Source organism: Tamandua tetradactyla, chromosome 14 (genome assembly GCF_023851605.1).
Source record: "Tamandua tetradactyla isolate mTamTet1 chromosome 14, mTamTet1.pri, whole genome shotgun sequence".
Lineage (NCBI taxonomy): Eukaryota > Metazoa > Chordata > Mammalia > Pilosa > Myrmecophagidae > Tamandua > Tamandua tetradactyla.
The window spans coordinates 31816891-31843795 of record NC_135340.1 but is presented as its reverse complement, the minus strand read 5'-3'; the positions used below and the strand labels follow the sequence as shown (position 1 = coordinate 31843795).

The window sequence follows — 26905 nt, the reverse complement described above, 5'->3', positions numbered from 1 at the left end:
CAAAGTTTACAGTCTAGTGAATAGACAAATGGATTCAACTTTTCTCAGAGTCAAAAGAACTCAGAATGAAAAGAACCCCAGCTAACTGAAAATTAGATTCTGAAAATGAAGGGAACATAATCAGGGATCTGGGGACTATAGGAGACTTTCCCTTGGGTTGAAAAACACAGGAGAACAGCAATGCCCCCAGGGTTCTCCCACACTCACTTTTCTGCTGTTGCTTGATGCTGAACGTGAACGAGAATGGGAACGTGACCTGGACTCTGATGTTGATCTGGAGCCCATCTTGGGTCTATCACCACGAGGGTTGGAGTGGGAATGTGCCCGGGATACATCTTTCTGCTTGGATCTTAGAGGTGAATGAGACTGAGAGCTTGAGCTGTCAGGAGAACGAGACCTTGATCTAGAACTGGAGGACGAAGATGAAGAGGACCGGCTAGAGGATGAGGAGTCAGCTGATTGTTTCAAACTGTGGCTTGGGAGAAGGGTATGTGAAGCTCTTCTACCATCCTTCTGTTCTAAAGATGGTTGTTTCAGAGATTCCTCAGTGATTCTTCTCGCTGGTGCTAATGCTTCGATTTTTACTGGGAGCGGCTGAACAGATTTTTCTGACTCAGTTTCAAGACCCTTCTGAGTTGAGGAATCAGCCAGTGTGCTTTTCTGAACTAGAGGGAGGACACTCTCCTCCGGCACTTTCTCTGCTGGAGATTCTGCTTTGGTGTCTGCAGGACTTGACATAGGGGACAGGCTTCCCACCAACTGGACAGTATGCTGAGATATAAATAGCTCTCTGGCCTCAGCATCTGTATTAGGAGGAGATAACTGAATGAGGACAGGGGGGGCTGGTCCTTCCATGGGCTCTATTTCTTCTTCACTTGGGAGCTGTGTATTAGGTGATGGGGAAGATGCTTCCTTGGTAAGTAAAGGTGGAGGAGTCTCCTCCTCACTGGCAGTTTGCTCCGGTTGTAGCACAAGAGGGACTTTCACCAGATCTTCAGTCAATCGAGGAGGGGAAGGGGACTTTGATTTTTCCTCCAAGCCTTTTGAAGATTTTATTTGTTTTTCTTCCTCCTCAACAGAACAAACTACTTTCATGTCTTTCTCCTGCTGATGTCTGACCAGATGACTTCTTCTAGCTTCTTCCTGAGACCTTGTCACTCTCCCTCCTCTCTCTAACCCCTCCTGTTCTTGGGATCTTACGACTTTGGGTCTTTCATCCATCACCAACTCCGGTTTTGCTTTGGACATCTCCATCTCTTCCTCCTCAAATTGTTTCAGGATTGGTGCCTCTCTAGATTTTTGTCCTTCGTCTTCCTCTTCCTCCTCCTCTTCCTCTTCTTCTTCTTCCTCCTCCTCCTCTTCTTCCTCTGTTTTCAAATTTCGATCTGCTCTGATCCTCAGATTTCTGGAAGGAGTTTCTTGATCTTCTTCCTCCTCGGCAGCCTGGCTGCACTCAGAGAGTTTAGCTGCTCTTGCCTGAAAGAAAACATATCAAATCGTTCCAAATGTACTCACCACAATCAACAAAGGAGAAAAACTAGCTCACAAGACACACCTAGGAAGGAGAAACTTGATACACACTTTTAACAACAGAGAAACAGGTGTGATAATAGACAATCATAACTAATATGGGCCTTTTGGGGAATCAAAATAGAACAAACAAAAGGAATACAATAATGAAGGTGCAACAAGTTCAAATAGAACATCTAGAAAACAGAGGGAAAAAACTGACCTCCTCTCACTTAATATAATTATTTTTATCATTTTGGTATATTTCTTTTCATTTTTTTTTCCTGTCGTATCTTTCGCATTGCCATAATTACACTATACATACATTTCTGTATTCTGCTCACTTAACATATCATACGGCTTTAAGGATTACTGGCAAAATTAATAATGTCATATCTTTCTTAATAATGTACTTTAGAATATAGACCATTCTGCTAAATTTCACAAGAAACTGAAGGCTGGACAGATTTAAATTTTAAATTTAAAAAAGAAGAAAAAGGTGACAAAAAGGAGAAAAATGACTGTAAAGAAATATAGATACAATTCTGAAACAAATCTGAGAAAGAAGAGAAGAAGGAGGAGATGCCAAAAGAGGTGATGGATACTTTAAGAGGTATCTGAATTACCTGTCTGACCCTAGATGATCGTCTTTCTCCTTTCCGTGGTCTCTCATCATCAGATTCACCTTTCTCTTCAGAAACAGAGGAACCTTTTCCTATCAAATAAAAAAAAATCAAGCCATAATCATGACGTGAACATTCAGGCACAGTTGCTTTCTAAATGCATATGAGCTGGTCAATGCATATCTACTATCAATTTAATTTCTACACTGAACAAAAGAATGTATAAAGGCCTAAGGTTAAAATCTTACTCCTAATTCCTACTGCGCACATCTAGAATATTTTTAATACTTCAAAGCTAATTCATCTATCATAAATAACTTCTAGGGGTTTCAAATTGTTTAGCAAAGATGTATAAATAAAAAGGCACTTCTTATTTCTATAAAGTGTTCTGGTAATCTGAATCAAAGCTCAAGACATCACTATCTTTTGTGTTCATTTTTGTTTTGTTTTTAGACTGCCTATTGCTACTACTTGCTAGTTTTAACCAATTATTATGATTAATATATCTGTAAATTTGTAAAACTACAATCTCATAAAATACTTAGATCAATGGTTTTCAGGACCCTAAAGTTCCCAGAAATCACATCAAGCTTCTCAATTGTGTTTTATATAGATTACAGTACGAGGTAAGAATTGTACTCTTAAAAGAAAGCTTGAGAATCACCCACCTAAGTCAACTTGAATAACAACTCCATGTCAAATTGGAAAAAAGCTTTCACTCACATTCTATGAAAAGGTGACTATGGGTAAGCCACTTAACTAATTCAGGTTTCAGTGTCCTGACTGAGAAAAAGGAAGGGCTAGATTAGAAGACCAGTAAGTTCCCTATCAGTATTAAAATATCAGAGTAGCAACGCAAATAATGGTGGGACAAATTTAGAAAATATCCTAAAGATAATCATATTCCAGATTCTTACTTAGCCAGACTGGGCTCAATTTTAATACAGGGCAGAAGGTTTAAATAATCCACAAAACCATGTTTTACAATAACAGTATTTAAACTAGTGCAAATAAAGCAGATGGTATAAACTCCAATCCAAGATCTTCTCCTTTCTTATTCTTATATCCTGACAATCTAAAATGCACTAGTTTTTATTTTTATAATTAAAACAATCACTACAAATGAAATGAAACAAAATCAAATAGAAGATTACACAGTTATAAAACTTTACTCTATGATTACTTGAGATTAATAGAATCTTTGATTATACACCATTTCACAACTGAGTAAGTGAATAAAGACTTGCAATCTCATTACAGGTATGTGTATAAGACTATAGTTAGAAAGTATGGTGACAGGCCAGACTGCAGCAAAAATTTGAAGAATAATCTGTAAGAGATCAACAGTGCAGTGGATATGACAATCAATAATAATTTCATAACTCAGCGACCTGGAATAGTCAAATTAAAAAATTAGTAAAATCAAAAAGCAAAGACATTTTCTATGAATTTTAGGCAAAGCACCTTTGCAACTCTTAGGGAAGGAAGCTGATGTATCCCTGTTTTTATTTGAATTTTTTTTAAAGGAAAAAAAGTATGTATAATGTTGGCCAGAGATAAATGATTTAAACAAGGACAAGTTAGAGTTTTAGAGCTGTGATTTTAAAATTAGGTTTGCATAAGCAAATCACCTTTTCTCCACCTATTATAAATTATGCACTATTTTACTGCATTACAAAGTTATTCTGACATTGTAAAACTGCAGAAATAGGATTCTAAACTAATCCTTTTGAAGCATTTGAGAAATAAGTAATCAGATAGAACTAGGAAAATGACCAGAGCTATTCAGAAAGCATTGGTCATCACTGTTTTGCAAAAAACCATGAGAACTGGAGGGGATGTTCAGACATGATATGAGAACTTAGTAAAGCAATGATATAAGGAAAAGACGAGGAATCTCTCTCTAGCTCCTTTGAAGGAACTGACATAATGCATATAAGCTCTTGGGAAAGCTGACATGTTTTATTATGAGCACATGGCCAAAAGAGCAACACACAGATAGTATGCATTGATACCTTAGTAACATGAAGAAACTGAGCTTCAGCTAAGGGTGGAGCCAATACTGATAATGGACTAGTGGATTTCAGGAGGTGAAAAACAAACAGGTGAATTTAAGATTTCCAAGATTCCAAAGCCAAAGGCCTTCAGAGAAAGGAAAAGGTGACTGCTAGACAGTGCAGGACGTATTAAAGTGAATAATGTTTAAGAGACATGGAAAAGCAGTTTCTTCATCCTAGAAACCAGGGACCTAAGGCAGGATTTGCAGAACCCAGGTAAAGTAGATAGAGAGCGCAGCAAAGTCTATGATCAGAAGGTATCCATGGGTGAGAAGTAGGAATTAAGAGAACTGAGATCTGACAAGCACGCCAAACCTAAATCTGGCTCATGTTAGCGGCATAATTAATGTATTTAGCATTTCTCTAGAATCTCAACATACAAATTTGATATAAGAAAAAGGAATGAAATTTACATATTCTGTAAATCAAGGATTGGCTTAAAACACTTGTGGCTATTCGTGCATTAAGGAATCTGTTTTTCTGCCTGGAAATGTAGAGCTGTGTTCCAGTAGCCATGTTTCTTGAAGACGACTGTATAATGATATAGCTTTTGCAATGTGACTGTGATTGTGAAAACCTTGTGTCTGATGCTCCTTTTATCTACCTTCTCAACAGATGAGAGGAACATATGGAATAAAAATAAATAATAGGGGTAACAAATGTTAAAATAGATTTAGTTTGAAATGCTAGTGATCAATCAAAGGGATCAGTAAGGGGTATGGCCTGTAAAATTTTTTTTTCTGTTTGTTATATTTTTCTGTTGTCTTTTTATTTCTTTTTCTGAATTGATGCTAATGTTCTGGGAAATGATCATGATGATGAATATGCAACTATGTGATGATATTGTGAACTGCTGAGCATATGTGTTGGGAATGTTTGTTTCTTGTAATTTTTTTTAATTAATAAAAAATTAAAAAAATAGATTTAGTAGATTGAAATGCTAGTGATCATTTAAAGGGAGGGGTAACGGGTATGGTATGTATGAATTTTTTCTGTTTTCTTTTTATTTCTTTTTCTGAATTGATGCAAATGTTGTAAGAAATGATGATGATGAATATACAACTATGTGATGAAAAAAAAAGTCATTCTGTATGTTGCTTTTATTAATAAAAATAAAAAGTTTTTGAACATTTATCCATTTTTCAATGCTTCTGCAGCTCCCTTATTTTCCTAAATTGATCACCATGATTATTTTTAGAACATTTGCATCACTCCAGAAAAAGAAATAAAAAGAAAAAACTCATACATCCCATTATCCCTCCCTCTCACCGACCACTAGTATTTCAATATACCCAATTTATTTCATCCCTGATCCTCCCTATTATTTATCAATATTTTTTTAATTCATCTGTCCATACCATGGATAAAAGGAACATCAGACACAAGGTTTCCAGTCACATGGTCACACTGCAAAAGTCATACTGTTATATAATCATTCTCATGAATCAAGGCCCCCAGAATACAGCTCAACAGTCTCAGGTACTTCCTTCCAGCCACACCAATACACCATAAACTAAAAAGGGGTATCTATATAATGCATAGGAAAAACATCCAGGATACCTCTTGAACTCTTTGAAATCTTTCAGCCACTGAAACTTCATTTTGTCTCATTTCTCTCTTCCCCTTTTTATCTCAATCCCATGATGCTGGGTCCTGGCGAATCCGGAGAGTTCTGTACCATATTGCCAGGAAGAGTTACACCCTGGGAGTCATGTCCCACATAAGGGGAGGGGGGACGGCAGTGAGTTCACCAGCTGAGCTGGCTTAGAGAGAGAGGCCACATCTGAGCAAAAAAATAGGTTCTCTCTGGGGGTGACTCTAAGGCATCATTTTAAGTAGGCTTAGCCTATCCTTTGCAGGAACAAGTTTCTTAGGGGTGAACCCCAAGATCGAGGGCTCAGTCTATTGATGTGGATGTCCCCACTACTGGTTAGAATATCAGAAATTCTCCAAATGGGAAGTTGAGTATTTCCTCCTTTCTCCCCAGTCCTCCAAGGGGACTTTGCAAATACTTGTTTATGCAATGCCCAAATTAGTCTGGGATATATCAGGGCATCACACTAACCTGGACCAAATCAGCAAGATCTCATGCTCTATTCAAGATTTCATGTACTTATGGTATTCAACTAAGCTGACCATATAAGTTAAATCAGGTAATAATATAAATAATAGAAATTTTACATCTCAATTGAGCTCTTTTTGAAAAAAAGGCAGTAAGGATTTTTGTATATCTAGTCATGAAACAGAAAGGAATCCAGTCATCTTCTGCCTATGGGGGACAGATATTGGCTCCCAATACCTTAGTAAAATCTGAAGAAGGTGGTGGAGAGACAAGAAGTCAAGAGGGAGAGTAAAGAGGAATTTTATAGATCAATTCTTCCATCCTATACATAAATGGGAAGCTGTTGGAATATAAGACAAAGATCTTGATGCAATGTGATACTGAAAAACTAATTTTTTTCAGTTAGTCATTCATAAATCAAATTGATCAACGGAACCTCTAGGGGACAGAAACTGATTTGATCAATGAAACCACTGGGGGCATAAACTGAACTGGTCAATGGAGTCTGAGGATACACATTCCCAGAAATTGTTGGAGTAGGAATACTAAAAAAAAAAAATCCTCAGGTGCCACTGATGATCAGCAAAATATATTACCAGGAACCTTACTCTAATTAAGTCTTGGTATTAAAGAGAAAATCCTTAAAGACTCATCAAGAGCATCCAAAGTCAAAATATAAGCCGCCATCACAATAATTTATTTGCCTATGGTAGGCTAACAGTTTACATATGAGCAAATCTAATTTCTGGGTAAACACCAGGCATTAACACTGGTTCAACTAGGTGCCGCTAAAACTTCAAACTACAGCTTCATTTAGGACTGTGACCAAATGTGCCAGATTTATAATGAGACTCACATTCTAGTCAAGGTATGATAGAAAAGTTTATGGCATATAACACACTAAAAAATACTTGTCAGATGCACTCTACAACTTAAATGATTCCTAATACATATTTTCACTTCTCTATTTCCTTTTACCTCTGCTTTTTATTTTTTTCTATCAAATGCTGCCTTGAGCAAAGTTTCACCGATAAGATAAAACACTGAAGAGACTGCCCCCAGCCAATGCTAAATCTTAACTTGCTTTTAAAAAAGCCTTATTTCTATTTCAGGATCCATTCCTCATTTTCATTTCAAATTACATTTAGAACTGAGATAAGCCTCTCTTTTTCTCTTGAAAGAAAGGTCCTTATAATAGTATGATCCTCAAGAATTTTTAATGGTTCCCCCCCATTACATACTGAATAAAAAAAATCTTAAATAGGCTTTCAAAGCCCTCATCCCCATCTACCTTTTTTTTTAATTGTTTCTGACTCTTCTAAAATATGAAAAAAATATTTTACTCTGGCTAGATTAGCTTATACTTTCCTTTAGAAATATCACATATATCCCCATTTCTATGCCTCCGTTCCTTCCTAAAAGCCTTTCTTTTCTCTGCCAATTCAATCTTACCTATTTCTAAGGCTCAGCTCAAATCCCAGGCCTCGTTCATGAGACTCTCTCTAATCACTCTGGTCCTAAGAGATCTTTCACTCCTTCGAATTCCCACGATACATGTGCCTGTACCATTCATATGTCACTTAATCACATATGGACTTATACTGCTGGTTTTATGTGCAATTGTTTTCTCTCTCCCTAAAAAGACTTTTACAATGCTACAGTACTAACTTCTTGCATACTCTATCACAGAAATATGAATACAGCCCAAATTCAATAAATATTTTTGACTAGATTATTATTTTGAGAAGAAATACTGACAGTTGATAGAAGGGCTTTCCACTCATCTTGGTTTTACAATTAGGGAAAAAGGAATACTAAGAGCAAAGTGGACCAACTGAAGGTTGACTATTATATTTGAGAAGGAAAAAAGGTCTCTAAAAGAACTTAATGATTCCAAGGTATTATTAATAATTTCAAAATATTAATTTATTAAAAGATTTCTATAACTTTTCCTGTGTATCTAAGACTGGGATCAAGAAAAATATTCATTGAGCGGCCTATGACCTTAAAATTAGAGTCAAATGCCCTCCATTGTTCCTAATCTTTTAAGAAATTTCTCTTCTACTATTAAATATCTCTGAAAAATCTATTTCCATGAAGAAATTCTAGAAAAGCTAGCAACCTCCATACATTCTAAAAGTATTAAAGATGGAATGATACTACCACTAACACTATTGCCACCACCACACGACTCAAAATACTTGTCAGTTCACACATTGGTTTAATATTATCTACCTACTGTCTGTATGACTTATGTTCTCCTGAAAATATAGTCTTAAACAGCTGGTTCTGAAGATAAAGGCGGCATTTACAGACTCTAGCTTCAGATACTATGCAAAACAGGTGCTTAATAGTATTTATCAAGTAGAAAATTAATCTTGCCTAACCAACCCCACAGTTTAAAGCTCCCTGTAATACGCTCTTATGATACTCTACATCGCCTCTCATAGCACCTAGCACAACTGTAATTTAAAAAAAAAATGTAACCTTTAAAAATTAATTATGTAATTAAACAAAATGTCCCTCTCCTCCCTAGACTTTTAAGTTTCAATAGGATAAAGACTTGTCATTTTCTCTACTATATTACTGATGCCTTGCATGTGCCTGGTATACAACAGGCACTCAGTAAAATCTAACTGTATTAATAAACTGAGGCAAATGGCCCTTTAGGGGGATGACTGGATGTGCAACATATAATACATACAACAGGTGAAGAGATGAAAAAGAATTGCTGTGACTGTTGCCAAATTCAAAGGTAGAGGAGGCTAAAGAGGTACAGATGAGAAGAATAATTATACTGCTTCATAAAACATTTTGAACAAGTTACACAATGTAGGGGTGAAGGCTGACTTCAAAAAGGACATAATTTCCATGAAAACAGATGTCAAACGTCAATGTCACCGTGTTTTCCTGTGACTTTCATGAAGGCTTAGCATGAAAGGAGGCGTAACTACCTCCCCCCACCAACTACGCAGGGCTGACAAAACAGCGCAGTGGGGAGGGAGATACGTACTCGGCGAATGTCTGCTGAGCTCCAGCTCTGGTCTCTCCAGGCTGCTCTGAAAGTCAGGAGGCAACAGGGAAGCCACTCCCTCAGGATGGATCATCTCGTCCTCTGACTCAGCTGAAGCTTCTGCAAAGTACAGATTGGGTCGGGGCAGGGAGGGAGTGAAGGGCTCAGCATGTGGGAATATGTAGCAGAGTGAAGGAGGTCAGGCAAAGTCACAGATACACAAATACCAAAAAAACACTGTACACACGGAAAAAAGTCCTTAAGATTACGCTCTACCTCATCTAGATGGTAGCTTAATTACTTATATCTCTTCCTGTACAGAGGAACCCTTCCCTAACAAGGCAGTCAAATTAAGTGTCCTCTTCTCTGACAGAAGGTAAATGATAATTCATTTGGCTCCATAAACTACAAAAACAAGTAAGTAGCAGTGCCATCCTTAATCCTGAGATTGCCTACCTAGACAAATCTATTTACCTAGAGACAGGAATAAGAATGAAGGACTCCTTGTAAGAAGTCAGAGTCTGGACTTACCTTCAAGTTCTGCAGCTTCTCGAGCCTCCCTTTCTAGGCGCTGCCTAAGTAGCTCCTGCTGCTTTTCCAGATACTGCTTGATGAAACTGTTCTGGCTCATTTCCTCACCAATCTGCATTAAAGAAATGGAAAAAGAAAGTCTAGGAAAGCAAACCAGGAAAATGCAAGGAAGAAAATTTCTTGGATCTAAGGCCTACCTTTTATATTTGGCCCCAACAAAAATAATAAAAACATTTCCTAAGCTATTCCTATATAGAGGATCAAAATAATTAAGTACATGAGTCACAAAAGGAGACAAAAAAAGGAGCTGCACATAATTTTTTATTTTAAATACTCAGTTTCCAACCAAAGAGTGACACTGGTGCACAATTTTAAAAGAAATAAAAATTCCTACAATTATGTTTTTTAATCAAACAATCTAAATTTTTCTTTCAGTAGTATCAAAACCAAAAGAAAAAAAATACTAACTAGTTCTCCTCAAAGATCAATCTCCACTTATTCAAGGAACATTCTGTCAATAATGGACAAGAGTTAACGTCTCCAAAATTCAAATACAATATTTAAAAGTATGAAATTTAGAGACTAAAAAAGAGATGTCCACTCAGCATGTATATGGATTTATAACTCCATTTCCTTTGGGTGAGAAGAAATTGTTGGTAACAATATTTAAAATCCAGGTGATTATTCCTTTTCCCACTTTCTGCAACACCGATTCTCAGGTCGTTCTATTTTCCTCAGCTTTACTTCCCTCAGCTTTCTCTTCAGAAGTCCTCTTTGCTTAGCAACTCCTATTAGAATTCCAGAAAAAGGAAAAACTGGAACACTTCTTATGTTATTGGTCATCTCTCCTATGAATAGTAAATTTTTATTTTCTAAGTCAGCAATGAATTTCTTGGTACTGAATGGGCATTCATTAAGTACAGGTGCATGTATCAGAGAATTTATGTTAGTTTAAAAAATCCCAAGTTAATGAAAGTAAAACTTCAAAGACTAAACTGCAATGAGCAAAAGAAATGCAGTAGTATAAACTGATCAACTCATGCAATTTCTTATGCTTGTTGAAAAGTACTAAGCTAACTCTCTACAAGCTGACTAGATTATGATACAGCTTAATGAGGTGACAATAAGGGAGTAGGGAGGGCCTCTCTTGTTTTTCCACAGTATCCTGGGACTTCACCTAGGCCTGGAGCTGCACACCACTTTGCTAACAAAGACCTGAATTTTTCCTTTAACTATGTGACACATCATGAATAAGGAGACTTTGAAAGATGAGAGGAAACTTAAGAAATCATCCAGTCCATTACATTTTGATTTTCTAACTATGGAATGATTTCTTCAAAAGAAATCTTAATCTTATACGGAAACTCAATATATAAAGCAGATAAAAGTAGATTTAATCTAGTTTAAGAGGGGTGTATGAACCCTGTTCCCTCGAGAAGGCTTCCCTAGGAAGTCCCCAAAATAGCCCCACAGAATGCCAGCAGAAACAGAGAGAAAGAAGTGCCAGAAAAAATGTGGAGAAAGAGATGTACCAATCAGTGTGGGTAAGGAAGCTGAAAGGTATAGCCCCTGTGAAGGGCAATGTGCTGGTACTACAGGAGGTTAGGGGTGGGGTTGTCACATGATCCTGCAATCCCTGTTGCTAGGTATATACCTGGAGGAACTGAAAGTAGGGACACAAACAGACATTAGCACAGTGGTGTTTATGGCAGCAGTGTTCATGATTTGCAATGGATGGAGGGGGCCTAAGGGGACAATGACTGAGGAATGGAAGGGGGAACTGTGGTGTATATATACAATGGATTACTGAGTAGCTGCTAGAAGGAATCAAGTTGTGAGGCATGCAACTAGGTGAATGAACCTTGAGGACAATATGTTGAATGAAATGTTAGAAACAAAAAGACTATTATCACATCTCACCCATATGGACTAATATAATATACAAACTCAGAGAACTGAAGTCAAGAACATGGGTTATCAGGATGGGGCCTATTGTAAAGTTCTCAGATTGTAAACTCTTACAGTATTCATATATATTCAGGAGTTGGAACTGTTATTTCTAAATCCTGGGATACTGAGCTATTTGTGAATAACCTGGTACAAAATTTCTATTTTGGGTAGCACATTATCTAATGTAACTTGCATGGTCAGTTTATTCGAACACCATAACAACATGGAATATAGAATATAGAGTGAGATCTTGTTCGTCTGCATAAGTGTATGATGCCCAAATACATCCCAGAGTAATTTGGGCAAAATAAAAAAGTATTTGCAAAGTCCTCTTGGGGGACTGGGGAGAAAGCAGGAAATACTCAACTTCCCCATCTGGGGAATTCCCGATATTCTTACAAGCAGTGTCGACAATCAAATGAATACACTGTGCCCTCAATCTTGAGGTTCACCCATAAGAAACTTACTCCTGTAAAGGAGAAGCTAAGCTTACTTATAATTATGCCTAAGATTCACCCCCACAGAACCTCTTTTGTTGCCCAGCTGTGGCCTCTCTCTCTCTGAGCCAATTTGGCAGGTGAACTTACTGCCCTCCCCTGTATGGGGAACATGACTTCCAGGGGTATAAATCGCCCTGGCAATGTGGGACAGGACTACTGGGATGAGCCGGGACCTGGCATCATGAGAATGAGAAACCTTCTTGACAAACACAGGGAAGAGAGAAATGAGACAAAACAAAGTTTCAGTGGCTGAGAGATTTCAGAGAATTGAGAGGTTATCCTGGAGGTTATTCTTACGCATTGTATAGATACCCCTCTTTAGTTTATGGTGTATTGGAGCGGCTAGAGGGAAGTACACAAAACTGTTCAACTGTATTCTAGTAGCCTTTAATCTTGAAGACAAGTGTATTAACTATACAGATTTTAAAATGCAACCATGTGACTGAGAAAACCTTGTGTCTGATGCTTCTTTTATCCAGAGTATGGACAATGAGTAAAAAAAATAAGGAAATAAATAATGATGGGGGAGGGGGGATAAGCAGTAAAAAAAAAATTGGGCAGATTGAAATGTGGTCAATGAGAGGGAGGGGTAAGGGGTATGGGATGTAAGAATTTTTTCTTTTTATTTCTTGTTCTGGAGTGATAGAAATGTTCTAAAAATGATTATGGTGACAAATACATGACTATGTAATATTGTGAGCCACTGGTTGTATACTTCGGATGAACTGTATAGGTGGAAGATATTTCAATAAAAATATTCAAAACAAAACAAAACAAAAACGCCAACAGAGTAGTTATAAAACTATGGATCTTGTTCAATCCATTTTCACATTACAGATAAGTAAACTGAGGAAATCAAGTCCTCCAGAGGTTAAGTTTCTTGCCCTAAGTAACAGAACTATGTTTAAGAGTAACTGCATAAGGGGAAGGGGGAGTTATTGTTTAATAGTGCGGGTTTATGTCGGTCTGAGTTGATGTAATGGATATTGGTAATGGTAGCAAAATAGTGTGACTTATATACTTAAAAGTGGTTAAAGTGTGAAATTTGGAGTTGTATATACGTTACTACAAGTTAAAAAGGAAAAAGGGTAATGACAAAGTTAATAGTTAACATTAGTAATGGTGGGTGACACACAAAAGGCAGAAATCTCAGAAAATCCAAGTGAAAAAAGATTTCTTCTTAGTTAGCAAGTATTTTCCTATACTGCACTATATAGTCTACCTCGTATCTTTGAACTACATTCAAAGATATCAACAACCTTTCTCAAATCAATGGCAAACGGTTTCAGATCTGAGCCAGGCCTTTTGCATATACCTTTTCAAGTCTTAGAAATTAACTAATAACTCCTTTGATTCTGTTCTTGTTCTCTAGGTCCTTGTGTACAAATGGGCTTGACTGAAATTCAACTGTCCTGGTATGCAATTATTTTAGACCAAGGGAAGTAAGGAAAATATTAGAGAGGAATTAAGCATCAAATATAAAACATCTTATCATTCTAATGTGTACGTATACTCAAACAGTTCACCCCATTTAATGAATCTTCTTTCTTACCTGTGAATTTGGCTGGAATGCAGCATGGGGTGTTGAGTGTTTCTGTAAATTTTCTAGCATTAGAGCCTGGTACAAAGAAAGGCAAAAGTCAGAAACCAGTAAAAAACAAAAAAACAACAAACAAAACACCTCTTCCCCAACCTCTCCATTAGCTACAATAACCAACCACACACACTTAAACTACTCATTTTCCAGGGACCTAAAAAGCCCTTTCCTGACAATGTACTCATTCATATTCAGAAGACCCTTAAAGGTAGCCATGTACAGATGTAAAATGCAGGTACAGAAGAGAATCAGTGACCTGGCTATGTCATAAAATCAGTGACTGACAGAATCAGTACTAGAATCCCTATATCGTCTGTACTTTTGACTACTCTGCTTTCTAAATCTGGTCGAACACATAAAAATCTCTTCCATACAAAACCAACATGGGGAAAAACGACAACAACAAAAAAACCCAACCAACACGGGGCTCCTGGCTTTGGATTTTACTAAATTACTTGGTGAAACAGATACCCCGGACTAGAACTACTGGAAGGCACTTGTACAGCTTCCAGCAGAGTGGCATACAGATTTATCAAATTTATAAAAATTTCAAAGAGAAGGACAGAACAAATAAGCACAGGCCCTGTAAGCTGTGGTCTGACTCAATTCACACACACAAAAAGAAACCGTCAGTCTCTTTAAAGCAACGGTCTGCCAGCTCGATCCTTGAGCCAACCCAACCCTAATCTGAACTACCTGCCACGTATCCGAATTAATCCCAATTAAAACCCGGACATACTCATCTTCCCTCCAAACCTACACCTAACAATCCACTTATCTACCTCAGGACAACCCGACCCTAAACTACTCAAGCAGATTCAAAACCCCAACGTATACCAACCTGCCTCACTTCTGACACCAATATTCACCAAACTCTTATCCACTCAAACTGCTTCTGGATCCCCTATAAATTACATACCCATCCCTAACCAAGCGCCTTCACATCAAGGTTTCTCTTCATCTCACCTCCTAACCTAATCCAGCAGACATTTTACTCTACCCTAATCCTATTCTTCCGGACAAAATATCAACCCCATCGACCCCTGCGCCCGACTCAATTCCTAACTCCCACCAAGCTCAACCCGCCCCCCCTCAGGCCAACAACGCCGGTGGTTGTACTGGGATTTAACTCTTTCTGCAGCGCATGCGCCGAAACCACAGACACAAACAAGGAGGGGGTGGGGGGAAAAGGAAGGAGCTTAAGACACTCCGAGAGAGTAGCGCGCACCCTCCCATTTTGGGCTCGCGCCACTGCCGTTAAGGCGGGAACCGGCGCGATCTCTGTTCCAGCGTGAGCCTCACCAACCACCGTGCGCGCGGATCCCGAGGCTCGCGCTGGCGGCCTGAGCGAGCTCGCGCGGAGCCCGGGCACTGCGCCTGCGCCGCGGCAGAGACTCGTCTCTACCGGGTCCGCTCCCCTCCGACACTCCGGCAACGCCGTCTCCTCACCCCTTTAAGCCGCTTGACCAGGGCACTCTTCTGCCCGCTCTTGGCTAGGCCTCGCTGCTCCAGTGCGGCCTTCAGGTCGGTCACCCGCAGCGCCTGAAGAGGCTTCCCGTCCAGAGTCACCTCCTCCAGCTCCGCCATCTTGCGTGAGGTACTCGGGTCCCGTCCCGACGGCTTCGGGCATCTTCGGTAATTTCCGCCAACGCCCTTCGACCGTACCGAGCGGACCCCGCCCACTGCCATAGTCAACTCCTCGCTTACCACTCAAAATTCCCCGGGTTCCTCCGGAACTTCTCGGCTATTTCCGTTTCCACATCGGCACCAATCGGTTCTTTCTATCCTCCCAGCATCTCCCCCCTCCCTTACACAGCCTTCTGGGCTCGGTTATCTTCGCCTGACCGAGACTTGAGTCGAATCTATTCGGAAGCCCTCGACTCTACATAACCAAAATCGGAGATATTCGGCTATCTCCGGTCTTCGGGCGGAGACGCTGAGGCCCTTGGGTGTTTCGGGCTGATCAGGGACCGGAAGTGCGTGGGCTGCCCGGCTGGACCTACTTAGGGTTTTCTGGAAATATGGAAGCGGCGGTGGTAGTTGGAGTCTAAGGACTCTTGTGACGATCTCCGGGTGTCCTCTGAGAGAGACAGGAGGTAAGCCGAGTAGAAGCTTCTCTCTGGGTCGGGTCTGACTCAGAGTTGGCAGGTTACCCGAATAGCGCAAGCTTTCTCTTCCCTTAATGGCAACAGCTGCCGCGCCCCGGTCCTCTGAGCCCCCGCCACTCCCATCTAAGGCTGTATTGCTCTTTGGGGGTCTCGGAATTCCAGGGCCCGTGGCCTTACAAGTGGGCAAGAAGCAGTACCGGTCTGTGGACTCAAGTGTTTGAACATCAGTTAGCTACCTACGTTAGCTAAGCGAAAGCGAATATAAACCTCGTCCACGTCTTCTAAGGGCAAACGCTTCTGCACTAAAGTAAATTAAGTGTGTACTGAAGTCTGTCAAATGGGCAGGAGCAGAAGCGACGAGATAACTAATTTTGGAACTCACACTAACTGTGAAATAATTTATTATCACTGAACTTAAGTTTTGCCGTGAAAGTCGTGTGGCAAGACTTTGGAAGCGTTCTCACTTTCCTTGAATAAGAGAATAAAATTCTTTTCGGAGGAACTGCTCCTTATAGGGTCACTGTGAAAAAGGCAACCGCCCTGGACTATTTTGGTACTGATGTAGGGTTCCCTTTCTTTGTCCTTACATATCATCCAACTTGGAGGAGAAAAAACACAAACAGTAATAACGTAAGTTGTAGATTATTAGATTCAAACCATGGGACCTGAAAACCATTCAAGTCCAAGTTGGCCAACTTTCCATTTGCTTTAGTGACCCAAAATCAGTGGCATCACTGATGCACTGATCACTGATGTTTAATATAATAAACATCACTGATGTTTAATATAATATCAGGGATGCACTGATGTTTAATATAATACCTATTTATCCCCTGGCAGGGATAAATAGGTATTATATTAAATATAAGAGAAAATTGTTCAAAGGCATTAATTGTCATACATAAATACAACATTATAATACACTTGTCTGATCCCTAGGCCACCAGACTAACCAAACTGATTTTTCAGAGTCCTGAATAAACATCTGAGTTCTTGTTTTCTTACGAGGTTACTTTATTTTGGGTGAGGCCCTTACTGTGCTCTTTAATTACAAGAAATATAAGGAGATAGTGGATGTTATGAAGTTCTTGCCTCATTTTAGAGGCTATATGCACATTGCAAAGAAGATTCTTTGATCACACGTGATTTTTTTTTCTTTCTTTCTTTTTTTTTTCACTGTCTATAGCTCCCGAATGATTAGGATCTAGGCACTAATGTAGTATAAACTAGATTTAAAATGGGTACCTTTTTGCACTTTGGATCAACGTTAATAATTGTTTCTTTTTCTTCTTTTTTTTTCTTTACTCAGCCTGGAACATAGAAGTATGAGGGAGAGAAGGAGCAAAAACTATGTTGGTTATCTTTAGAGTCTTTAAAAGAATGGCTGAGAAAGGCAGTGATAAGGGAGAGTAATGGATTTGATAAAAAGAGAAAGGTTGGCAAGTAGGACATGATGTTTTTCTTGGGTGACTTCTCTAAGGTAGTTGGATAATAACCTAAAGAGAAAGGACCCATTTTGCTGTAAATTGGATTGATGAAAAGTAATTTTCTCAGTAGCACTGCTGACTGAATGTCCGGCTAGATTCAGCTCCCTGTTACTGGGAAGTGGTATTTTGGTTACTTTATCCAGATTGTGTGTAACAGTGCTTTTATGTTTCAGGATGCCAGTGGACTCATCTTCCTCTTCGCTGCTGCTATCCTTGCCCTCTCCCTTACCCTCAGTACCAGACAGTATCACTAACACTTCCCCTCTCCCAATGTCTTACATCACTTCCCAGGAGATTAAGTGTATTCTGCACTGGTTTGCCAGTTGGTCAGGTCCCCAGCGTGAACGTTTCCTACAGGACTTGGTAGCTAAGGCAGTGCCAGGAAAATTACAGCCTCTGCTGGATGGTCTGGAGCAACTTAGTGTGTCTGGGGCAAACCGACCACCTTGTATCTTTGAGTGCCAGTTACGTCTTTGGGATCAGTGGTTTCGAGGTTGGGCTGAGGAGGAGCGCAATGAATTTGTCAAGCAACTGGAGATCAGTGAACCAGAATTTGTGGCAAAGTTTTACCAAGCAGTGGCTGCTACAGCTGGGAAGGACTGATAGGCATTAAAATCAGAGAAGACAACCACAGCTGATGGAGTTGAGGCCATGACCTTACAATGAGAACACAGTTCAAGTTGTGCCATTTAAAGATTTGGATATGTAACCTGATAATCTGACTGAACTCGCTCAACAACATGAGCATGGTTATTTTAAAGTTAATAGCAAATCAGCTAAACTCCTATTGTACATGTTTTCCATCTAAGAAAATCTAGATCATCAGTGTGCCTCTAAGCTTGCTGCTTTCCAAGAAATGTCAAACACCCAAAAATTTGATGGCGGCTTTTGCAACGCTAAGTAACAGTAGTATTGTAATGCAAGTTTTGCCCTGCCACAGGCGCATGAGAGATATAAAGTAGAACCCTTCTATCCCAGCAATGAGAGAATAAGGGTAATAAGAAATATCGTAATTTTATAGTTTAGCTTGATTCAGATGGCTGGTTTCACCACCCTTACCAGATTCTGGCATAACTATGTGACATCACAACCATTAGCATTCCCAGTGATGATTTATTAAAATTATGGAAAATCAGGAGATAATTAGTTACTGTTCCATTGATGTTTGTTTGAATCCAAATAGTAACTCTTTTTCTAAAACATGATATCCTTGGTGTTCTTATTCTCTGACTTTGCCCTATAATAAAATGAAAACCTCTTTATGGACTGGAGTTATATTGTTTTTTTTGTACCAAAATAAATAGATTTTCAGAACTGTAAGTGTCTACCTTTTTTTCTTGAAAGACTAGTAGAAAGTTATTTGGGAAAAAAGGTATTCAGAGGAAAGTTGAACTTAAAAATGTAGTCATTAGATAGACTTCCCACCCAGTTGTTAAGAAATAATCCTCTATCCTAACCCTTGTCATGTTCTGGGTGACATCAAACCTCCCTTATTCCTCCAGCTGAGCCTCTTCTGCCTTGGAGCACTTGCGAATGATAAGAGGGAGATGGTCCCACCTGAAGGGTAGCTCGTTTCTGATAGGCCACAGTTCCCAGTACATACACAGAGATAAGCATCAATAGGCAGAGTCCTGCAGGCAGACTTAGATGCATCCTGGAGAGATTAGGGTCCGGGGTAGCCAGCAACCTATAAACGTAGAAGGTATTATTTGACCTGAAATAGTGCTTAGGCTTAGGAGGTAGAGGCCTTTACCTTTTTTATAAATATGTAGAACTCATGAAACCCTGCATCATTCAAGCATTCAGCTGAACAAATCATTAAGAGGGACTCTAGAACTTGAAAGTAGAAACAAGACCAAAATCCAAGTCTTATAGCCACAAATTGGGGAAAGGAGACCTAACTTGGCAGGAAAGGAAGTAGTTTAAGGGAAGAGTCAGACTATGGGGCCTAACTAGGTAGACAAGATGTCTGGGTAGTGCTTAAGAAAGGGAACTCTTGGATCCCTACGGTCTAGGGTGGGGGAACTCCATCATGGGATGGGGGTGGGAAGGCTGTCACAGTGATGGACTTGAGGTCAATCATGTTAGGCATTTTGATTATTTTCTGAAATGCACAGACCTGTCTAGGACAATGTACACATGAATAAGTGCAATTTCAAATAGCTGGGTTCAGGGATTTGAAAGAAAACCACTTGGGGTATTATCTTACTTGCCATATTCTGTGGTAAAGCTGACTCCTCCATAATATACTTCTATGGGCTTCTCTTGGAGAGTCAATGTCAAGGCCCTGTGCAGCATACCAACCGAAGGCCCTTGGCAGCCAGGGGACTTCCACATATGCACAGTGAACATCAGATTGGCGGTAATCGATGGGCTGTGGAAATAGCACCTAAATGGACATTTGATCTCTTAGTAGAGAATAGACCTGGAAGACTGTAGCTCATGAAACAAGTACAGGCTTAGGAGTGGGATGAACATAAAATCTCTTCAGAGGAGTGTTATGAAGAAAAGAACTCAGGTTTATTTTCCCTGATTCATTGTATAGATAATCAGCTGGAACCATCCTTTACCTGCTAGTGCCTGCTCTGCTCCCCAGAGCCTGCAGTACTACTTCTATCAGCTCCTCTCTCTGTTCTGTCTCCAGGGTATATCCTCGGGGTGCAGCTAATCCTAAAGCCAGCTGGAATAACAGGCCTTGGGTTGAAAGACTCACAGGTGGGGAAGTAACAGCATTGGCACTTTCATTAGTCTGACATAACCGACCCCAGGGACAGAAGAGAAGACCAGAGTATCCAGGTACCTGCACACAAATATGTAGTAGGGTTTAAAGTATCCTTCAATTACCTGCCCAAGCCCTCCCTCTAAGGAAAATATATTCTGGATCAGAATCGTGAACTTGAAAGATACTTTTTAAAATATGATTGAACATCAAGACAAGTTGACAGCACTACTGTATAAGCATTTTCAAGCTGTTTGCCTATCTCCCACAGCTACCCCACTTATGATACCCACCTGAATACTCTTTCCTGGCAGACATGGAACCCAGGGTGATCCCTTCACCTGCACCTTGTATGCTCCCCTATCTGTGCATTGATGTAAGTAGCAGCGACCAGTAAGTTCCTCTTCCTTGAGGGATGGGTTCTGAGAGAGATGGCTGGTCTTGTCCCCAGGGAGCAGTTGTGGAGTGAGGTTGGCAAGGAAGCAACGACTCTGAGAATGGTAGATCTCTCCATGGGGATTTTCAGCCCCAGGTGGGAATCCATTTTCCTTCTTCCAACATTCACTCTGAAGGGCAGGAAGAGGGTAAGAGAATAATGTGTGTCTAGATGCCTTAGAAATTGACGTCTCTCCAGGCCCACTCAGTTTCATTCTCTGCCCTCTAGTCTGCTTACCCCTTTTGCTAAGGGCTTGTACATGCGGCAGCCATCCAGCATGGGGTCTGAAGAGCAGCGTCCTTTGTCCAGGTGCAAGTAGTGGCAGCCCAGCCCACTGTGTGGAAGGGTTGGAAGAGTGACACCACAGTGACTGACAGATGGTGAGTCCCCACCCCTCAGCACACACACCTGCCAGTACAGAAGAAGTCTGAGGAGTCAGTCCCACATGTGGTCACTAACCCAAATTCCAGGCCAGATTCTGCTTGAGTGATAAGGAAACAAAGAGCCCTCAGCAAATGAAGTCCTGAACATTCCTCAGCACCAGCTATGTTTACAGCTTTAATTACACTTTAGCAGCCTAAGCAGATAATCCCTTCCAACCTCTCTCCCCCTTCCTCCTGAAAAGACTTGTGTCACATGTTCCCCTTTGCAATTCTATTCCCTTATATCTCACCCTGGCCCCACAGCAACTCCTCTGCAGCGCTGTGATTGACTTGATACCAGCCTGAGTCTTTGAAGGCAGCAAGAGTGATTGGGTCAAGTCTAGTGCGCTGGGCACCATCAAAGATAGCAGTCATTATAGAGCCCTGGAGTAGTCGGGCCTCCCAATGTGAGGACAGAGGGCCCTACCAGAGGAAATAGCAGATAGTGGGTTCCTATCTGCCTATTCCCTTCTTTCTTCCAATAGCCAGCGTGTTCTCATTCTCACCTCTTCCTCCAAGGGAACGCCCAGTGAAACTCCTAGTACTCCCAAATGTTTGGCCAGGCTATGGCTAACAGTTGGCGTGGTAAGAAGCAGCTGTCCCCACTCATCTCTCTTTGTCACTTGTTGCCTTGTAGAACAGTTCTCTCTAACTGAGTACAGAAATGGGAGAAGGCATTATGAAGAGAAAGAAACTTAGGAATCATGAAGTAGAATTGGAAGGAAGGAAGTCATGAGATAGTGATCCCTGCTGACTGATATGGAAAGGCCTCTCCCTCATTCCTTTCATTTACCGCTGGGTCCTGAGGGGCAATCCCGCCACTTCTTGAAGAGCTGTCCAGAGAATCCCAAGGTATGGAGCAATTCATGTAGCGTGGCCTAAGGACAAGCAACTACAAAGTGAGGAAAGGCTGGATTTATGGCAGGATTGACCATCCGCCTTATAGCTCCTCCACCCAACTAGCTCTTAGAGCTTGAGGCACTTTCTGTTTCATCCTCAGTAAATTCTTCCATTTCATGAGAAGCTGAGTGAACAGATTCCTCCCCATTCCCCAAACCTGTTTGCTTCTCCCTATTCATCATGCACAGTCACCATGACAATGTCACTATGGCTGAGGCTGGGGCTGGTGAGATGTTGGGCACAGTAGACAATGGTACCAGCAAGGGGCCTGTCTTCTGAGTCCAGCTGGCAGCAGGCAGCATAGGCTATGACAGAGGGCTGTAATGGGACATGACAAGGAAGGGAGAGGAAAGAAGGAAAGTGGAATAACACAGAGAGAAAAAATCTTATTGAAGATGGAGGACAAAGGTATTCTACAAAGCTCTGTAGGTGTGGGATAAAGGGATAGCTTGTGTTTCTTTTTCGTTTGTTTGTTTGTTTTGCCCCCACCCAAACTTCACCAGCATGACCCAGGTCATCCCAAATAAGCACAATTTAATAAAAACTGTGCTTTCTGTGTTCCCTACCTCTCCCCGTGAGATTTTGGATTAAGAGAGGCAGAGCAGGGAAAAGGTATTTGATTTGAACCTCACCTCCTGGTGGCACTTGGGAGTGTGGGCAACTCTCACATAGAGGAGAAAATCAGCATTTTGGACCCCGGGCCCATCTGGCTGGACCAGTTGTGGAGGACCCTGCTCTGGCCACAAGGCATAACCACGGAGATGGGCATCAGGGACCTGGCAGGGAAATGGAGCACCGAGCTTAGTAGATGGGCTGGAAGATAGGAAACTGAGTCCTATCTGGGTGTAGGGGGACAGTGAGTCTCTTTAGTCTGCCTTAGTATCATCTAGGCAGCTAATTAGAGTACATCTGTTCCTGTGTTTCATCTACTGAGTCTCTGATTTAATAAATTGAGGGGAGAGGAGTTTAAGAATGTGCATTGCTAAGAAGCCCATTAAATAATTCTGATGCTCATAGTCTTAGAGAGGTCTAAATTTTCAGTTTCCTAAGTCTGAGAAGTCATTTTCACCTTTGCTCCCAGGCAAGTCTCTCCTTTGTATCCTGGGTTCAAGAGGCTGCATCTGCCAAGAATGAATATCTGTAGGTGAGCTGGAGACATTTGTGGGTATCAGTGGAGAGGTATTGAATACATTCTCAATGACATGAACTCACCTGTGGTGGTTTGGGGTCTCTGGGTCTCCCCAGACAGCATGGCAGTACTGTGCAGGGTCTCGACTTAGAAGCAGGGGTCCTTGTACTGGAGGAACTTAAGTCAAGAGGTCAGTTTCACCTTAACATCTTAGAGTTGCATTTTGTTTTCTGTGTTGGTCTTCCTCCCCTGGTCTTCTCTGCCCTTTAGCCCTCCCTGACCCATTCTGTTCTCTCACTCACCAGCCAGAACACCCTGGAGTCGTTGAATGGCCACTTTCACTGCAGCCATTGCTCGGGCTTGCCTTCTTATCCCTTCTTCCTCAGGATCCCACACTCCTTCGGATCCAAGGTCTCCTATATAACAGGTTTGGATTCGAAGGGGTTGAGGATCGTGGTTTTCAGGGAGGGTGAGGAAGGAAGAGCGGAAGTTGGGGTAAAGTTGGGATGAAGGAGGCCTGAGAAGGCTCACAGACTTCTGTGTCTCATCATGTAGACATCTGCTCGCGGCGTCCCCCAGGAGCAGCAGCAGCAGCCACATCCTCCTTCAGTGTCTCCTTCCCCAGCCCTGAAGCCTGTCCTTTGCTCCCTTCTTCACTGGCTCACTTATTTCTGGCTTTCCTCTCTTTACTCTCCCTCTCTCCATGTGCCTCCTACCACTCTTGCTTATTTTTGTCAATATTTGAGTGTTGTTGACTGAATATACAGTTCCCTGCCAGGAGGTTGGATGTGAACTGCAAGGATGCCTGTGGTGGAGGGCTGGCAGGGAGGGGAAATGCTATTTCCGAGGCCTGGAGTGACCTTTCCAAAAGTGCCTGCCTCATCCACAATGGAAACCTCTCCTAACCCTCTTCCATCCCTCACCCTAATCCCCTTGACTTTTTTTAACGTGGGCAGGCACCGGGAATCGAACCCGGGTCCTCTGGCATGGCAGACAAGCGTCCTTGCCTGCCGAGCCAACGTGGCCTGCCCCCCCCCGCCCGCCCCCTTGACTTTTTGAGTGGAAAACCTTGGAAGCTTCCAGGAACTAAAAAACTGGTGTCAACATAATGTGTGTGTGTTGAGGGGCATTCTTTGCTTCATAGATGCCTGCCTACCTCCTCTGAAATGGACAAACAAGACTTTTGTACAATGCAGGCCCTGCTTATCTGGGCTGAATGGACTCTAACTAAATTGCAAGACTTGGAAGCATTTTCTCCATCTGTGTAGGGCACTGTGAGTGCTCAACAAATACATGGTGGTTGACTGACACTTCTTGTGGCATGCTGTTGTATAAGGTCTGTAGTGCCTCATAGAAAGCATGCTGGGAAGAAAAAGTATGCTCTAAAAATGTAGGTCAATAGATGTGCAAAGATGCAAAGATGTTCTTACAGAACCCTTGGAATTTTCTTTGTTTTCTTGGCACATGCTGTGCTTTCACATCCTGTTTCCCCTGCCTGGATATCCCTCCTTCTGTTTTCCTGGCTAATTCCTGCTCTTCCTGTAATTACTCTGGGGAGCCTTTTCTTTACACCTCATGCCCTAATTTTCACACCTGCCAGAGGGGAGGGGCACCAATCATCGAGGGGCTTCTCCCAGCTCCTAACAGAACCCTTGTCATCCTCTATTATAATCGTCAGCTTACTGGCTCTCCTTCCACCTCTTGAGCTGCTTAAAGGCGGGCCTGCTTCTGGTCTTTTATCCATAGTACTTGGCATGGCCCTTAGAGCCCAGTTTACAGTGTGTGGGTGAGGAGCAGAATCTAACCCCATAATCTAACTTTTGAAGAAGCAGGTCAGGGTGAAGTGACATGTCTCAAGGCAACATAGCTAATTAGTTAGAGAAACCATTGGTGTTTAGAGAAAGGCTGTTGACTTCCTAGGGAGGCTAAATCTTATAGCTTTAAGTCCCAGAGCTGTGGCTGGAACCCAAACTTCGGCAAAATGACTCTTTTACTTTGTAGCCATGCAATTGGCCAGGTGCCTTAGTTTCCCCATCTACAAAACGGGGATGATAATTACACTTGCTTGAAAAGGTTGTTCTTGTTTGATGAGGTCATTATGAGGAGTAAATGAATATTTGTAAAGCATTGATAACAGTTGCTGGCTCAAGGTAAATACTAAGTCAAGGAAAGAGTACGTATACATAAATTTTCAACTTGGTGGAAAACTGTTTATTTTATTATTATGTTTTTAATTTAAGGATGCAGATTTTATCACTTATAGAAAACACTAACAAGATAATGCAAGGAAGTTAAGAAATCCAACAGATGGAATAAATTTTAATATTAAATATTAAATTAACCAAAAAAGAGCCAAGAGAAGAACCAGAATTTCAAATTATATGACATAAAATGAAAATACTATATGGATAATGTTTTTAAATATAATTGGCCTATGTATCTCACTGAATAGTACTACAAATACGAATAATTTTTTGCATGAATCACTTTAAAGTTATGATCCTTGTACAAAGAGTCATTAAGAAAGGGTATGCTGGTTTGAAGCTATTATGTATCCCAGAAAAGCCATGTCCTTTAATCCTCATTTAATATTGCTGGGCAGGATCTTTTTTATTGTTTCCATGGAGATGTGACACCCCCCCCCAATTGTGGGTGATAACCTTTGATTAAATGTTTTCCATGGAGATGTGTCACCCCCATTCAAGGTGGGGTTGCTTACTGGAGCCCCTTATAAGGGAACCATTTTGGGAAAAGCTTTAGAAATCAACAGAGCCCACATAGCCTGAGATCTTTGGAGATGCAGAAGAATACCCTGAGGGAATCCTTATGAAATGAAAAACCTGGAGTAAAAGCTAGTAGACTTTGCCACATGCCTTTCCAGCCAGCAGGGGTATTCTCGACCCACTGGCCTTTCTTGAATCAAGGTGTCTTTCCCTGGTTGCCTTAGTTTGGACATTTTCATGGCCTTAGAACTGTAAACTTGCAAGTTAATAAGTTCCCATTTTTAAAAGCCAATATATATACATATATAATTGGCCTAAACATTCAAATAAAAGGCCTGTTAACTGACCCTGTTTTAAAGTAAGATGTGATTATACAAGAAATGGAGAATAGTAAAAGGATATTAAAATGCATATCTGTAAATATGAGATAAAATAAAATTGTGCAAAGTAGTAAATTTCAAAAGGTACCTTTCTATCCCAAAGATGTGAAGGAGAGTATAAACTATAATGAGACAATTTTTCAGAAAATCATAAAATTCTTTAACAGAGATTCAAAATGCATAAACATTAAGAAAATTCAAATAAGGAAAAGAATTTTAAAGAAAATGATGATACTGAATAATTGTCAGGGATAAAGTTCTAATTGTGTTGGTATGTAGAACAAATAGATAATTTTCCTGATCTTCTGACAATTTGTTTTTACTATTAGAGATGACATATTCGAGTTGTAGCAATAAAGATTCAGAAAAAAAGGGTAGTCATAATGTAAAATATTTTTTCTCTGACTATGTATTATTTGTAAATACATTTAATGACTATTAAAATGTATTTCAATGGTAGGAAGAAAAACTCCTTTATGGCAATTTTACAAGTAGTAATTAGACAATTGAGTTGGCATTGATGTAGAAAATCTTGAACCTGAAAGTCACCTGTTGTGAAATGAATTAATGCTGGACTTTTATTCTCAAAATAAGCTTTTCTCAGTATCATTGAATTTTTGATGAATTAAAGAATTGCACTTGGAATTTTCATCAAATAAATAATAAAGTAATTTGGAATTCTTTGATGCATGTGATAAAATTCCCTCCCGAAATTCTGCTAAATAAATAGTTTATCTTGTAGGAGTTGCTTCTAAATCT

General features: G+C 40.5%; 3 protein-coding genes across 3 annotated transcripts in view; 1 reads left to right on the top strand and 2 right to left on the bottom strand.

Annotated features, from left to right (window-relative positions):
- The window catches only part of ACIN1 (apoptotic chromatin condensation inducer 1), a 32604-nt gene extending 17000 nt beyond the window's left edge, over window positions 1–15604 (bottom strand). Inside the window, 7 exon segments of the mRNA XM_077127199.1 lie at window positions 208–1476; window positions 2136–2224; window positions 9265–9384; window positions 9796–9907; window positions 13798–13863; window positions 15292–15450; window positions 15452–15604. Coding sequence (XP_076983314.1) covers window positions 208–1476; window positions 2136–2224; window positions 9265–9384; window positions 9796–9907; window positions 13798–13863; window positions 15292–15450; window positions 15452–15604 — 1968 coding nt within the window.
- Window positions 15219–18757, top strand: C14H14orf119 (chromosome 14 C14orf119 homolog). Its single transcript, XM_077127198.1, has 2 exons — window positions 15219–15938; window positions 17611–18757. The coding sequence occupies exon 2, from the start codon at window positions 17612–17614 to the stop codon at window positions 18038–18040; it is 429 nt and encodes a 142-aa protein (XP_076983313.1). The 5' UTR covers window positions 15219–15938; window position 17611; the 3' UTR covers window positions 18041–18757.
- Window positions 18758–18916: 159 nt separating this feature from the next.
- On the bottom strand, window positions 18917–23643 carry CIROP (ciliated left-right organizer metallopeptidase). Its single transcript, XM_077126680.1, has 14 exons — window positions 23346–23643; window positions 23127–23220; window positions 22984–23035; window positions 22547–22690; window positions 22107–22232; window positions 21808–21892; window positions 21521–21666; window positions 21266–21437; window positions 21001–21070; window positions 20830–20926; window positions 20450–20722; window positions 20008–20237; window positions 19647–19826; window positions 18917–19124 (listed from the first exon to the last, which is right to left on the bottom strand). The coding sequence occupies exons 1-14, from the start codon at window positions 23641–23643 to the stop codon at window positions 18917–18919; spliced, it is 2175 nt and encodes a 724-aa protein (XP_076982795.1).
- Window positions 23644–26905: the final 3262 nt, after the last annotated feature.

What these genes read in the sequence shown, in the direction of transcription:
- C14H14orf119 (XM_077127198.1), top strand. Translation starts at nt 17,612, where the DNA reads ATGCCAGTGGACTCATCTTCCTCTTCGCTGCTGCTATCCTTGCCCTCT.
- CIROP (XM_077126680.1), bottom strand. Translation starts at nt 23,643, where the DNA reads ATGTGGCTGCTGCTGCTGCTCCTGGGGGACGCCGCGAGCAGATGTCTA. An exon ending in ACTCCAGGGTGTTCTGGCTG is followed by an intron (nt 23,221 to 23,345) that starts GTGAGTGAGAGA and finishes TCTTGACTTAAG; the next exon opens with TTCCTCCAGTACAAGGACCC. An exon ending in CTCCCAAGTGCCACCAGGAG is followed by an intron (nt 22,233 to 22,546) that starts GTGAGGTTCAAA and finishes GTCCCATTACAG; the next exon opens with CCCTCTGTCATAGCCTATGC.